The sequence below is a fragment of the Bicyclus anynana genome, chromosome 27 (genome assembly GCF_947172395.1).
Source record: "Bicyclus anynana chromosome 27, ilBicAnyn1.1, whole genome shotgun sequence".
Taxonomy (NCBI): domain Eukaryota; kingdom Metazoa; phylum Arthropoda; class Insecta; order Lepidoptera; family Nymphalidae; genus Bicyclus; species Bicyclus anynana.
Genome location: NC_069109.1, coordinates 5,536,326 through 5,552,004, shown reverse-complemented (window position 1 = coordinate 5,552,004; position 15,679 = coordinate 5,536,326). Strand labels below are relative to the sequence as shown.

Genomic DNA, 15,679 nt, shown 5'->3' with positions numbered 1-15,679 from the left:
CCTATATTATTATTTTATCTGGGCCGGTTTGTAAAGCACTTTAATATTATAACCTTAATACAAGTTCCCGAAGTACTTATTTGCAAGTCCATTTGTTTTTTTTTAAGAATATTCTCTTTTCCTTTCCACTAAGTAAAAAGTGGTCAAACGTTCTTACAGCTACTTATAGCCGGAGCTAAGGAATATAAACCGAAACCGTTGTAGGTGGCTATATACTTTTGTTAATTGTTTGTAAAGTGTTTTTTAGATAGCATGGGTACGGTGACAGTTGCTTATGACGTTCATAATACGTACTATTATCGTGAATCTCGGCAAACTTTCAACAGTGAAACGAACTGTCACCGTACAAATCCAATCTGACAAACACTATAGAAAATACAACATATTCTTTCCAAGCAATTTATTAAGTAGAAACAATAATTAGGTATTATTTAACTTTAAATAATGTACCTATTAGTTCTAATCTAGTGCATTACGAAAACTCAGCAAATAACTTAAAAACTTGAAAAATCTTTAAGTCCTTATTTGGCATAGCACCGATTAAACCGATCAATAGAGAGGCACAATACTATTTTTTTCTTTTTAGACAAAACTTACCAAGCAAAATATTAATTACAACCGTATTATTTGTAAAGACTATTTATATTTTTTATTTATTGCCCCTTAAATAAAACTAGTTTGTTGTGAAAATTTCTAATTCTTTCATTTTTATTAGTTATACTTTTATTTAAAAAATGAATTCTTATTTCAAAATATCTGAAACTAATTGCCTTCAAAAGTAAAATAATGTGACTGTCGAAAGGGCTTTGATCGTATACATGTGCATTTAAACCAGAAAACAATGGTATGCCTACAATTTTTTTTACTACTAATAAAATCATTTTAGGTAACATTTTTTCGCTAGCTAAAATTGATGGGCTATGTGAAATCAACAAAGACCTCAAAATTTTTTCTGCAAATATGCAAACTTTAACAACATCCTCCGATGGATAATGTAGTCCACCAACATCTTTGTGGGATATAAGACCACTATATTTTTCTGCAGCAACTAATGCTGCAAGGCATTCTTCACATTTTATAATTTTAAACATTTTGGAGACTATAAATCCAGCTATGTATTTGGTCACTTCGGTTGAGAATTCCGATAAACTAGGACTAGCAAGGTAATCATGGCTTTGTGGTACATCAATATCATCATTAACGGACAATTCTACCTCTTCATTAATATCAATTGAAAGTAGTCGGTTCTTTGTGTTATTAATATTTCTGTTTATTGCCGTTTTATTACAATTGAGTATAGTAATTGACTCCAGTGGTACACAATTTCCTGTAGTTACATTTTTTAACTCTCCGTGTATTAACAACCGTTTGTAAGCAGTTGAAATTGATGGGCTGTGGGATTATTATTAAATCCTCCTTTAGATCTAATTGCACTAAAAAAAAGCTCTAAATGGTCTTGGCTAAGTTTATAGGTAGGTAGATAACAAAGAGCATTTGTTTCTAGTAATTCTTTATAAATAATTTGCAATGACTTAATACATATCAATATACCAAGGAAACCTGTCTTACGACCTGATTTGAGTACAAGCTCATCATTATTAAAACGCAATTTTTTAAAATATTTTTCTAATTGTTCGAAATATGTATTAATGTGCTGAAAATTATCTTTCGAAATTGGTTTTTTAAACTTATAAGAATATAATTGACGACTATTTAGTATATCAAATATATTGTTTATATGGGTGACAAAGTTAATGGTAGCACTAGCGTCTTTGAATTCTTCTAAATTCAGTACATCTTTTAAGAAAGAAAGCGAATCAGCAACTGACTTACTAAACGTTTGGGTTGCCAACCTTACTTTCATAATTTGTTTTTTAAAATCAACGTGACTTTTTCTTAGTTTGTTGCCTAAATGAACACCTTCAGATTCTTGTAAAGTATGTAATTTTCTAATATAAAGCCAAGAGATTACACCATTTTCCTCCAAAATGTCCGATTTTTCTGCCAAGCAGTTCCTAATCAGTTTTATCATGTGGCAAGGATCAGGATAAATTACAATATGTTGACCTTCTACCTTGATTTTGGGTCTAAATTATTAAAATTGTCTATTTGAGCTCCCAAATATTTCGCCATAGCAAAATTGGCAGGACAGCCATCGAATGTTACTGAAGAAACAACAATACGACAATCATTTAAAAAACTCACACAAGTTTTAAGAAGAGCAGCTCTTTGTTCCCCATTAACACCATTTGTAAAAAAATAACCAACTGGTAGTTTCCACTGACCATTTATTGAAGTCACCATAAAAACAAGAGCATCTCTAGCTAACTGCCTATCTATATCTAAATAGTTGCCTATATTGACATAACCAACTGATTTATTCCCAGTCCACTGAACATGCTGCCTAATCGACATTTCATCTAAACTAATAGCACAAATAATTTTTTCTTTTGATTTATTCGACAACAAATTTATTGCTTTAAATGCCTCTGTGGTAAACCCTGGTTCACAATCAACACAACAATACCATCGGTACAAAGTTTTTGGATGTGGTAGACAAGTATCAAATTGTTTCCTAACAAAAGTGTAGGCCTTTGGGCTAATAAAGTGAAGGCACAAAGCAAATTTACGTAATGCACTAGAATATTTTCTCGGACAATTACTTTTATCCAAGTATCTTTTTAAAAAATCTGCATTTGCAGTGTCTATGTTGGCTAAAAGGTCTAAATCTTCACTGTTTATTTTCATTTTGCATTTAAGTTCTGTCAAAATATTGTCCAAATGGGCATTTTTCTTCTTTAAACGCCGGTTCGATTGTTGTGCTGCACGTAATTTAAGCAACCTCCTTGCACACTGTTGCTTACATTTTTGCAATTTATGTTTTAAAATCTTCTCCTTCTTTGGAGTTGTTGTTACTATCTGCAATAAAAAATTAAAAAAACACTGTGTGTTAGTAAATGTAAAAAGTCCATAATAAAATACTTTTTATAAATATTAATTTTATACTTAAATATTGTTAAAAGATGTACCATATGACGCCTTTTCGGTGGAGTTCTTGGACTTTTTGACCCATGTTTTCTTTTTGTCGCAGGTTTACTTGTGTGTGCCAAGTCCATATTTATATAATCTGGGCTTGTTGATGAGGTGGATGGACTCTGATTTAATCTAACTGAGGCCTGTAAAATAAACATTACTCTAATTATTGTAGGATTGTAGTTTACTAACTTTTACTGCTGGACCTTCCTCCAAGTGCATTCTAACAATAAAAAAATAGCTACTAGAAGGTTATTAAAGTACAAATGCAGTTTGAACTCTTAATTTGTCGCTTAAATTATGGACTTGTCACTCTAGATGGCATACACGCAACTTACAAGTCGTGCATCTCTAATATTACTAAAGTAAGAAAATTTATGCCCTGCATACAGAATAAAGAATGATGCAGAATGAGTCTCTCCACAAGCAGCGTGGTGAAGCTGGTGAAGCCCATAAAACTCGTCACGCGTCTCCTTAACATCCGCATGTACGAACTTGTTTCATAATTTGTATTTCAACATAGAACACAAATAAAAAATACGTAAAGTAAATTAAAATAATGATCAATAAAAATATACTCCAACTTATTTTTTTAGTTTTTGTAAATTGTTTACAAAAACAAATAAAAATGGCGTCTTATGTTTTAATGTTAAAAACACAAGACGCCATTTTTCTATGTATTCGTTTTTGAATTTTGTATTTGGAACGGCTAGGACATCGTCGTGTTCCGTACGCTCTATCTGTGTTAATCTGTGGTTCTGCATAAAATGTAGCAACAACAATAACAACAGTAGTTAAAAATTTGTTTACTTACATGAATATGTTTTACGGGGATAGCTTCTGGTTTTAATTTTCTTATTTTATTATCAATATTGATTGAGTCCTTCTCAAAATGAATGGAGCAAATTTTTGAAAATTTCTTAGGCTGCCAATTCTGTCGACCAGTAGCCATTATCCATGTTTGTTTAAAATGTATATCCTTGGGAAACCTGCAAATTTATTATATGATTACATATTGTATTGTTTATAATTTTTATTCTCTCATTTATTTATTTCTCCTTTTTTTTTCATTTATAACAATGTCAATATAAATATAAGAAACACGATTAAATATTTATCAAAACAAAATTAGTATTATTATTAGTATCAGCAAAAGTAGATCTCAAGAGCTTCACTAATGATTCAACAGTTTTTCATCAGAAAAGTACATAATTATTATTCTTTTTAATTAATTAAAAATTGGTTTAGTGGAAAATCTATATTAAGTCATGGCAACACTACAAGTTATTATTACGAGGTTATGTTTAAGATAAATACCAATATTTCGTTAAAATCTACGATATTTAATAGAAATTGTTTGCCGATCTATTTGTTCAAGCATATTTTTATCTATCCGTTAAACTTTATCATTAAGTTTTTGCATACTTACGAGTGAAAAGTGACTTCCTCTGCCTTCGTTTCTGTGCGGCTTTTACAGCCTAAAACACTACAACCACCCATTATGAATACCACTACACTTAACTAATGGAGTCCTTTTCTCATAAGTATATTAAAACAAACATAAAAATCTAAAAAACAATAATAAACAAGACAATTTCGCACAACGCACAACTTGACAGCAAGTAGTTTGGCTAACTAACAGTTAGCCAAACAAAGAAAACCTTTATGGCCTAAGAGACAGAAGATAAAATTTTTTGTCTCAACTTCCTCATCAAATTCGTAAATACGCATCTCACTTCCACATCCACAATAATTTTATGGCTACGTCTATAGGTATTAGGTCAATGTTGTAGCCATTTGAAGTGAAACATTGCTTGACTACTAGTGAATGGAAGATTGAATGAACAATCAACCAAATACTAAACATTTCAATTATGTTATAAATTAACCTTGCGACGTTGTAAACTATAGTATGTAAATTATAGATCTTTGAATACGGATTCTAATGTTGAAATATTCATAGCGTTGGAGCTACATCTGATCAACCATCAAATGGGATGTGGTACATAAAGATTTGCATCCGATTTGATTTATTTGTATTAACACAGATTTTAAAAATATACCTTTTTGTAAGGGCAAGACTGGAATAGAAATGAAATTTTTGAATATCGTTTCATGTTTTCAATGGTATACAGTTTCACTACAGTATAATATTTGATAAGTTTTTGCGCACATCTTTTCTTCATCATCACTTATCACTGTCATTTTCAATGTTTCAGACATGAATTATAAATTCCGGGGTCATATTTGTTTTATTATCTATTATTTTAGAATTCTAATTTTTAATGCCTGTTCAATCTTTAATTAACCACTGTTAAATAGGCTTGTCAATTGCGTTCTAAAATATTTTTTTATTTATAAATTTACAATTGTGTATAGTTTTAAGACCATCTAATAAATATTATGTTGTTTTTAACTGTGTGCAATACTGTTGTTTTAAGAATTTTTACAGAGTAACCAGAGGGGGGCCTTTACAAACTGCGTGCTGAAGCCTTAAAAAAACAAAAGTCACGCGTCTCCTTGACATCCGCATATACAAACTTTTTTCATAATTTGTATTTAAAAATTTAACATTTACAAAAATTAGGTAATTTAGTATAATAATCAATAATAACCAAAAAAAAATAGTCCATCTTATTACTTTAGTTTTCAAGAACAGTTTTTAAAATATTTAAAAACATAAGACGCCATTTTTCTTAAATAATATTGAAAATTACTGATGCGACGTGTCGTACTGACTCGGGAATGTATTCGTTTTTGAATTTCCTATTTGTTGCGGCTACGACAACGTCGTGTTCCGTACGCTCCATCTGTATATTATTGATTAATCTGTGTATGGGTAGTAAAAAATAAAAGGCTATTTTATTTTGTTTTATTTCATTTTATAGATAAAAGACCACATTAAAAACATCCGATTTTATAATCGATTTTGACGGTTCCTATTGTTCACTGTATGGTTCATTTTCAATTTCAAGCCCTAATTTATCTGTAAATTTTTTATGTCAAACTTGTCAAAAGTAAGTGTTCAGTTAGTTATTCGTCTGTGTCTTCATTTACGGCATGTTTTAGTGTTTTGATAAAATATTACTTTAAATTACTAATTTTGAGTTACTTTTGTGTATATTATAAAATTCAAATGTTTCATTTTAATAAATAAGACCTTTATGAGTGATTATTATATGCAACAGTGAAAATTTCGTTTTCAAAGTTAAAGTTCGTATACGGGGTTTTTTGTTAACGTTTCTGGAATTCGAATTTGGAATGGACTGTATACCTCGGTACCTCGAGTTAAACAATGGCAAATATATTAGTTTGTCCAATTAGAACTAGATGGCAGCACCTAAAAATTTTATCTGACGCCTATATTCAGTATTATACTATACTCTGCTCTGTGGTCTTCATTTGACGTTTGTTTTGTGTTATTTGTCGATTGATAAAAATTTCTCCTGGTGGATTTGTTTAATTTTAATAATTAATTATAAATGTATTTCTTTAGATTAACAATGATAAAATATCTCATCCCGCGTCGTTAACATTATATATAATAAATGTTAATAAATAAAATTTGAATGTACACAATATGCGATTGAAAATCAAAGTCAAATAGTTCAAGAAACATTGGAAAATGGGAAGAAACAAAATGATAGCTAAAAGCTGCCCAAAATGTGAGATGCAGGTATGTTTTTACTTTGTGTTTTGAAATGTGTAATACGTATAAAACGTTTAGTATGTAGGGTTATGTATCTCGGAAGTAAATATATATTCTTACCCTTGCCACATCACATTAAGTTGCTGTGATTTATTATTTATCATATAGAACATGGTTATTTTAATTTTATCAACGTCATCGTAAAAAATTACAATGAAAAATTCACTGCTACGCGCTTAATTTAGCGTCTCATCTAAAAACTTAAGCCTCAATGTACTGTTTACCAACAAACAAATTATTAAGTACTAGCGGAGGCCCGCGACTACGTCCGCGTTGAATTCAGTTTTTCACAAATCCCGCGGGAACCATGGATTTTTCCGGGATGAAAAGTAGCCTGTTTGTTGATCCTGAGTAAAATCTATTTCCATTCCAAAGGACAATGGGCAAAAGCTGTATCGCTGAAATGAGTAAATCGAAGGTGTGTCACAAGATTTTTATGAATATAATTCATTTTTTAATTTATAAATGTTACTTTCATTTATAAATTAAAAAAATAATAAATATCATGAAAACACTGTCAATAAAAACTAATAAAAATAAAATACTATTTTATTTTTAATAAGGTCGCCATTCTTCTAATGTTGTTATTTTTTTTTTTTTTTCTCTTGTTTGTTGGTCTATCGGAGATCAGTCTCTAGACCATAATCCGATCAAATGACTTTTTAGTATGTCGTTTCGGGCTCTGCACATCCACTGATGTAGCGTCCCTCCAGGAATGAGTATATACTACTATACTATGTTGGCCAGTCGTGTTCGTTTCAGGCGGAATTTGCAGTCCCTGACGTCTAACAATTTCAATCAATCTAATGTTGTTATAGTAATTTTTACTTACATGACATAAAACATGTCACAAAGTACCCTACACTAATCCATAATGTTCGTATGGAGTCTTCTAATATTATTATGGAGTCTTATTTCTCTCACGATAAAAATAAACGTGGACAATAGCGGTATTAAATCGTCGAAATGATATAAATAATAAAATAAAAAATAATATAAAGTGACATGTTACATGTCATGTAAATAAAAGTTACTATGACAACATTCCAACAAAAGGAATGGTGGTCTTAATAATGACAAAATAGTATTTTATTTTTATTCATTTTTGTTGACGGCATTTTTGTGATATCTTATAAATGAAAGTAACATTTATAATTTAAAAAATGAATTATAATCATGAAAAACTTGTGACACAACTTCGATTAACTCAGTTCACCGATACCGCTTTTGCCTATTGTCCTTTCAATATTTTTTTACAAGCATCTTATAAAATGGAACTACATGAGTATCTTGACATAAAAACAGTAAAAGAAGAGGTTGAACTCAGATCAATGTGCTATAAAAATCGCATAAACACCCATGAAAATAAACTTGCTACTGCCCTCGGTCATCCAATAGATGTTAAAAGGCTAAAGCGCACCTACATATGCGATCTCCTGTAAAAAAAAAAAACCAAATAATAAGAATGTACAAATGTACAAATGAAATACAAAAAAATAACAAATAAAATAAATTAGCATGGCCTTCAATGGAAGGTCAGCTACACATTTGCTTACCCACACCCACAAGCAATTTGCTTAAAGCTGTTGCAGCTGATTGCACAATAGTAATGAATTAAAAAAAAAAAAAAAAACTTATAAAATAATAGTTTAAATTAATATAAATGTATGAGTGTACGACACTTCAGAGTGTGACTCCCACTTTCGCCAACCTCCTTTTCTATTTTCAGGTGGCAGTGGCATCGAAGTCATGTAAATGCGGTCACACATTCTTCGCCTCCCGCCGCGGGGCTGACGTGCTGCCTGCTGTGGAGGACATCAAGAGGAGGACCGGCCGAGTGAGACGCTCTCAGCCTCAGTTCTACGACGCACAACACTATCAGAAGCAAAAGAGAAAGGTCTGGCAACTCGTTTATTTTTTAGGGTTCCGTAGTTTAATACTGAAAGTTTTTTTTTTATTCTTTACAAGTTAGCCCTTGACTACAATCTCACCTGATGGTAAGTGATGATGCAGTCTAAGATGGAAGCGGGCTAACTTGTTACGAGGAGGATGAAAATCCACACTCCTTTCGGTTTCTACACGACATCATACCGGAACGCTAAATCGCTTGGCGGTACGTCTTTGTTGGTAGGGTAACTAGCCACCAGCCAAAAATTAAGAAAACTAATATCGAACAAAGGTTATGATTGACATCATTTGTCAGGATAACTTAATTAACAAATCAAACTGTTTTCAAAATAAGACCCTAGAATGGCGGAGGATGACCTTGAGTGAAGTCACGCACTTGTGAACGTTGTGTGTAGGGTTAAAGGATCCTTTGACTGTTAACAAACACTCCGCTTGTCCACTCAAGTCACTCTCCCCGCCTATCCCAAGTAACCCATAAAGAATGACACAACAAGAGATGTGGACGGCTCGAACGCCACGAGCACACTGAAGCCGTCCGTACCACAAGTCGTTGCAACGCGACGATAACCGTAGAAAAATGGCAAAAACGGAAGATGGAACTATAAGAGCTATACTGTTAAAACTTGATGAGTAGATGTATTCCGTGAACTGCATTAAAATAGAAAAATAGAAAAAAAAATTTATGGGGGTCCCCCATACTTAAAACTTGCTAGTTGAGTTTTCACTTGCTAGGTATATAATATGTAATGTTCATGTAAAATGACATTATAATGTAACAACATTATGATTTTTTGTTATTATTTAATGTTACAAACAAAATTTTTCAAATGCGGTACAGTTAATGACCTTAAGAGACACCTCGAACGTTATCAAAGTTTTTATTTATTTTTTTATTTTCAGTCACCAAAGAAGAGGTCATTGTCGAAGAACTACGGTGATGAAGATTACAAAATCAAAGGAAAAATTGAAAGCAGTACGTATCAGAAAATCCCTTATCCTTTAAATGTAAATGGATTTTCTTAATTCTCTGTGTGTGCGAATTTACATTGGGCCAGCGTGGTGGACTGTTGGCCTAACCCCCTTCATTCTGTGAGGAGACTCGAGTTCAGCAGTGAGCCGAATATGGGTTGATGATGATGAGTTGTTGAGTTTCTTGCCGGTATCTTCTCAGCAGATCCTGCCTTCCGAACCGGTGGTAGAATCTTTACAAATAGTCAACTAACGTGTCAAAAGTGCTTGTAAACTGAGCCTACTTGAAATGAATGATTTTTTGATTTTGATGACATGTTTCCCCCTCCAGGCACGACGCGCGCGCGTCGCCGGCGGGCGCTCCGCCGGGCGAAGCGCTCGCCCCCGCAGTCGGACCGCACGAGGGACCCCACGCCGCAGCTTCGCCCCTCGCAGCTGGCGCGCTGCCAGCTCATCCTGCTGGAGATCAACAGGAAGATAGGCGCCGTGCAGTGGCGTCCGCCCGCCGACGCGTAGTCGCCTTAGACCATTAAAAGAAAGGACCTGCCTCGTAAACCGTTACCCCTCTGTCAAAGATCAATGATCTAACGCGTTTGCAAAAACTGTTGCTATTGAATCTTAGACCATTAATAACTGGACGTGGTTCGCTAACCGTTACCCCTCTGTCAAAGATCAAGAATCAATGATCTAACGCGTTTATAAAAACTGTTGCTATAGAATCGATGTTTCATTGTTGTAATCGTTTTCGTCGTGTAAAGAGCCCCCTAAAAATGCCGGTTTGTGTAGTTGAATGGCATAAAAAACTGCCAAAAACTTGTAGTTTAGTAAAAGATGGAGTAATATTTCATTTGTAAGTGTTTCTACCATAATTTTATTAAATTTGTAATAAAAACGATTTCTAAAAAGAATAGATTCTTTTGATGGAACAGCAAAAAATAGATCAAATAATCAAACATTCTATTTATATATTCTGTCGAAGCGTTTGTATATTATAATATACAGGATGTTGCGAAGTAATTTCCATAACTTCAAAGTGTTCACAAGTCCACTTAATGTTATCGCCGCGTTGCAACGACTTGCGGTACGGACGGCTTCAGTGTGCTCGTGGCGTTCGAGCCGTCCACATCTCTTGTTGTGTAATTCTTTATGGGTTACTTGGGATAGGCGGGGAGAGTGACTGGAGTGGAAAAGGCGAGTGTTTGTTAACAGTCAAAGGTACCTTTAACCCTACACACAACGTTCACAAGTGCGTGACTCCACTCAAGGTCATTCTCGGGTCTTAATTTGGTTGCTGTTTGATTTGTTACTTAAGTTGTTGTGTTGTTGACAAATGTTGTGAATCATACATAACCTTTCTTAACTTCTGAGTCCATTAAAATTAAAGGAGCCGAACTGCATTCCTATTTTTTACGGAGGTCCTGGGTTCGATTCCCGGCTGGGCCGATTGAGGTTTTCTTAATTGGTCCTAGTCTGGCTGGTGGGAGGCTTTGGCCGGGGGTACTTACCACCCTACCGACAAAGACGTACCGCCAAGCGATTTAGCGTTCCGGTACCATTTCGTGTAGAAACCGAAAGGGGTGTGGATTTGCATCCTCCTCCTAACAAGTTAGCCCGCTTTCATCTTAGATTACATCATCACTTACCATCAGGTGAGATTAATTTTCTCATTGTATTTTTATTTCTCTGATACCTGATATCTATACTTATAATAAATCTGTAGAGAGGTCAATTACGTACATGAAATATATTTCCAAAATAACTATCAGGGGGTGATTAGTGATCGATACTGATGCCAAAAATGCAATCAGTAAAATTTTTGTCTGTCTGTATGTTCGTTATAGAAACAAAAACTACTCGACGGATTTTAACGAAACTTGATACAATTATTCTTCATACTCCTGGATATGTTATAGTATACTTTTCATCACGCTACAATCAATAGCAGCAGAGCAGTGAAGGGAAATGTTGGGAAAACGGGAGAAGTTACTCCATTATTCAAGCTTCCGTCGCGTGTGCTTAATGGTTAAAGCTATAAAGAAATCATGTATAACGGAAATGTTCTCCTTAAAAGCAATCTTCCCCAGTGGAAGCAGCTCCTTGGAAATGTTATATATGGCTTTCAATCTTACGTTTAGGGTTTTCTTTCTAATAACAATTTCTCAGTAATAGCACAGTTTGGATATTAGTGCTATCCTCATGCATCAGAGCATGTTGAGTCGGCTCGAGTCTCCTCTCAGAGACATACACGCAGAGAATTAAGAAAATTCTCTGGTATGCAGGTTTCTTCACAATGTTTTTCCTTCACTGTTTGAGACATGTGGTATTTAATTTCTTAATAGTCTCACCTGGAGATGCATGTTCATGTGTTCATTGTATGCATCTTCTTGCACAAAGTCCTCATAACAAAGTGTGCATCCAAAGGTTCTCCCTCTTTATGGGATTCTGTGTATCAGCCGCGTGTTCTGCGACTGCAGCGCAGGAAGCTGCTTCCATAGAAACATCTTTCTGCTGTTCTGTAGTGTGGTTCATCATTGCTGTATGCTGCTTGATCTGAAGTAACAAGGTCAATGTTTATACCAAAGCAAGGATATCAACTGACACAGTAGGATGTACGTCCAGTATTGGAGGGGAAATGTAAGTGACAATCACAAGAGATCGAAAAATAAAATGAATGGAGTGTGGCGGCGAGGATCTGCCGGTCTGCTTACCTACCTGTAGAGACGCTTCACTTCACTTCACGCTTCTTCAGATTTAGAAGAAGTATTAGTAGAGCGAAGTCAGATTTAGAATAGGGATGATGACAGTTTTTTAAATTGTATATAAATAAAGAGTATACTAATAGCAAAGCAATTTTGTAAAAGGAACAGGGTATCTGCGATCATCACTTTCGGAGCTACAGGGATTTAAAGAGTCAGATTTGCGGCGCTGCCGCGGATCCCTGAAAAACGCCCCATACAAAATGGCTCGAAATAATGACGTCATAGGCAATGTAATGATCATTATATTTGTATGGGCGTTCAAACAAAATTACTAATATCTTTGTTGTATGTGCGTTTTTGTTTATAGTTCATATATTAAAAAATGTCACATTTAATGTAAGGAAGCTAAAACTGTATGAATTTTCATCTAATTACGATAAAATATTTTTAATAGTTTTTGAAATTTTATAATCTCATTTATTTTGCAAATATCCAGACAATCTTTGCTTTTTATGTATAAATTACTTAACATTGACCCTTTTTACCCGAATGTATCATAAAAATCAATATATTCAAACCTAGTCATCATCCCCATTAAACGAAACCAGTAAATGCGCAAGCGCAGGCAGATTTTTTAATTTTAACTGATTCGAAGACTGAAAACGCAAAGAAATAAAAAGTCAAAGTCATTTATTTCAAGTTGGCTTAGTTTACAAGCACGCTTCTCTTTCTACGATCGCTAACGCTTCGAAAACTAGTAACTTTGCATCACTTTTTGCGGTGATTTTGTTAGTACGTAACATGTCTAACAGTGTAAAATATCGTACACTTATACATAGCGTCAAAGAGGTCAAGTTCACATCTATGTTATCAATATATCATTGTATTTTATAAACAAACAGATAATTCCTGAATACTATCAGTACCTAATATGAGAATAATAAGTTAAAATGTGGGACAAGTTAGCCCGTGACTACAATCTCACCCTGATGGTAAGTGATGATGTAATCTAAGATGGAAGCGGACTAACTTGTTAGGAGTAGGAAGGCAATCGACACCCCCTTTCGGTTTCTACACGACATCGTAAATGAATACTTTATCGCTTGGCGGTGCGTCTTTGTCGGTAGGGTGGTAACTAGCCACGACCGAAGCCTCCCACCAGCCAGAACTGGACCAATTAATAAAATCTTCATCGGCCCAGCCGGAGATCGAACCCAGGACCTCCGCCACGTCAGTTCAGATTAAAAACTAAAAAATATTCGACTAACTTTAAAAACATAAAACTTACCTACTGACTAAACTAAAAAGCGAATAATATCCTAAAGATTTAGATTTTTCAGAGAGTTCTTTCGCTTCGCTTCGAAATCGCTTCATCCGCTCGGGAGCTATGGTCCCAAAGACAGACTAACAGACAGACTTATGAAACACCCCTCTTTTTGCGTCAGGGGTTAAAAAGATTTTAATAACTTGGTTGACGCACTGCTGTGCGCTAAAATGATTACCTAATAATTGAACATAGACGGAGAGCAAGCGACAGATAGACCTTCGTAATTTTGTAAAAGCTGAAAGTTTGTTAGCTCATACTAATTACTATTATAGATGAGTACGGAGTTTGGACCGTGGGGGCTTTGGCAGATAGGTTTCAAGGATCCAGACCCTCAACCATCTAAGTATATAGTATACTAGCTGACGCTGTGCGTTTTCATCCGCGTGGTTCCCGTTTCCGTACGAATATGGAGATAATATATAACCTTCCTCGATAAATGGGCTATCTAACACTGAAAGAATTTTTCAAATCGGACCAGTAGTTCCTGACAGGAAGGATTAGCGCGTTCAAACAAACAAACAAACTCTTCAGCTTTATAATATTAGTATTACATAAGAATTGATGTTTCATATATAGCCCCCGGTATGAAACAAATATGGGCTAACCTATTCTGCGCACCTTTCACCGTGCGCTGCTGCCAACAGCGCGCACGCCGCGGCCTGCTGCTCCTTGATTGCGCACCTTTCACTTTTCAGGCGTAGTATAGAGACGTACATATACTATTTAGACAGTCGATCTGAAAGAGTAACTCCATTCGTGCGTCGGAGCTGACACACCCTTTTTTTAAATATTTTTATCGTCATTCACCAGACACTTGGCTTCATGGCAACCCTTCGCTAGAGACCCTTGAAGTTTTTAAATTATATAGTGTTTCTCAAAAGGTTGCCCTGAAGCTAAGTGACTGGCGACTGGAAATATAATTTCTCATAATATGTCGAAAAAAAAATTAAAAAATTACACTTTATGCTTAGACGGTTGAGGGTCTGGATCCTTAAAACCTGCTACCTCCCGAAGCCACCATGGTTCAAACTCCATAATAGGCTACTCGCCTGCTGTATAAAACTAAGAAGATTTTTTGCATATAGGCAGTTTAGATGAACTAAACCTAGAAACTCTAATCACATTTTTATTTGTGAAAATATTCTCGTAATTGTAATATTTTTATAAAACAAAATTGTATGTTTATCACGTCACCGCAAACGCCAATCATAAACTGTGACGTCAATCGCTACAAGGCATCGGTTTGTGATTGGCGCTTGCGGTAACGTGATATATCACATCACTGCAAACGCCAATCACGCTGTTATCTCTATGAATGACGTCACTTGCTAATGTGTTGTGTTTCGGCGGCAATAATTTTACGTAGATATTTTTTCATTTATATTAAATTTTTTACTGGTTATTATTGACGGAACAAAATAAAGTATAGCATACTTCCATAATAGGGATGATGACAGTTTTTTAAATTGTATATAAATTAAGAGTATACTAATAACAAAGCAATTTTGTAAAAGTAACAGGGTATCTGCGATCATTACTTTCGGAGCTACAGGGATTTAAAGGGTCAGATTTGCGGCGCTGCCGCGGATCCCTGAAAAACGCTCCATACAAAATGGCACGATTTAGTGACGTCGTTGGCTCGCTGATCGTTAGGTTTGTATGGGCGTTCAAACAAAATTACTAATATCTTTGTTATTTGTGCGTTTATGTTTATAGTTCATTCATTGAAAAAGTCACATTTAATGTAAGGAAGCTAAAACTGTATAAATTTTCATCTAATTACGATAAAAAAAATTAATAGATTTTGTAATTTTATAATCTTACTAGCGGACGCCCGCGACTTCGTCCGCGTAAAAATCGATGTAAACTTCTCTACCTCTACCTTACCCTGCTCGTAAACCTACCCAACCCTACCCTACCCTTCCCCTACCTTACTCCTACCTTACCGCTAACCCTTACCTTACCCTCCCCCCACCTTACCCATACCCTACCCCTACCCTACCCCTACCTTACTCCTACCCTACCGCTAACCCT

At 34.7% G+C, this 15,679-nt stretch overlaps 1 protein-coding gene across 1 annotated transcript; it reads left to right on the top strand.

Annotated features, from left to right (window-relative positions):
• Positions 1–6,421: 6,421 nt before the first annotated feature.
• LOC112052541 (UPF0547 protein C16orf87 homolog) lies at positions 6,422–10,527 on the top strand. Its single transcript, XM_024091665.2, has 4 exons — positions 6,422–6,709; positions 8,472–8,639; positions 9,551–9,623; positions 9,951–10,527. Exons 1-4 carry the CDS (start codon positions 6,659–6,661, stop codon positions 10,133–10,135), a joined length of 477 nt encoding a protein of 158 aa, XP_023947433.1. The 5' UTR covers positions 6,422–6,658; the 3' UTR covers positions 10,136–10,527.
• The last annotated feature ends 5,152 nt before the right edge of the window (positions 10,528–15,679 follow it).

What these genes read in the sequence shown, in the direction of transcription:
- LOC112052541 (XM_024091665.2), top strand. Translation starts at nt 6,659, where the DNA reads ATGGGAAGAAACAAAATGATAGCTAAAAGCTGCCCAAAATGTGAGATG. An exon ending in GCCCAAAATGTGAGATGCAG is followed by an intron (nt 6,710 to 8,471) that starts GTATGTTTTTAC and finishes TTCTATTTTCAG; the next exon opens with GTGGCAGTGGCATCGAAGTC. An exon ending in ATCAGAAGCAAAAGAGAAAG is followed by an intron (nt 8,640 to 9,550) that starts GTCTGGCAACTC and finishes TTTTATTTTCAG; the next exon opens with TCACCAAAGAAGAGGTCATT.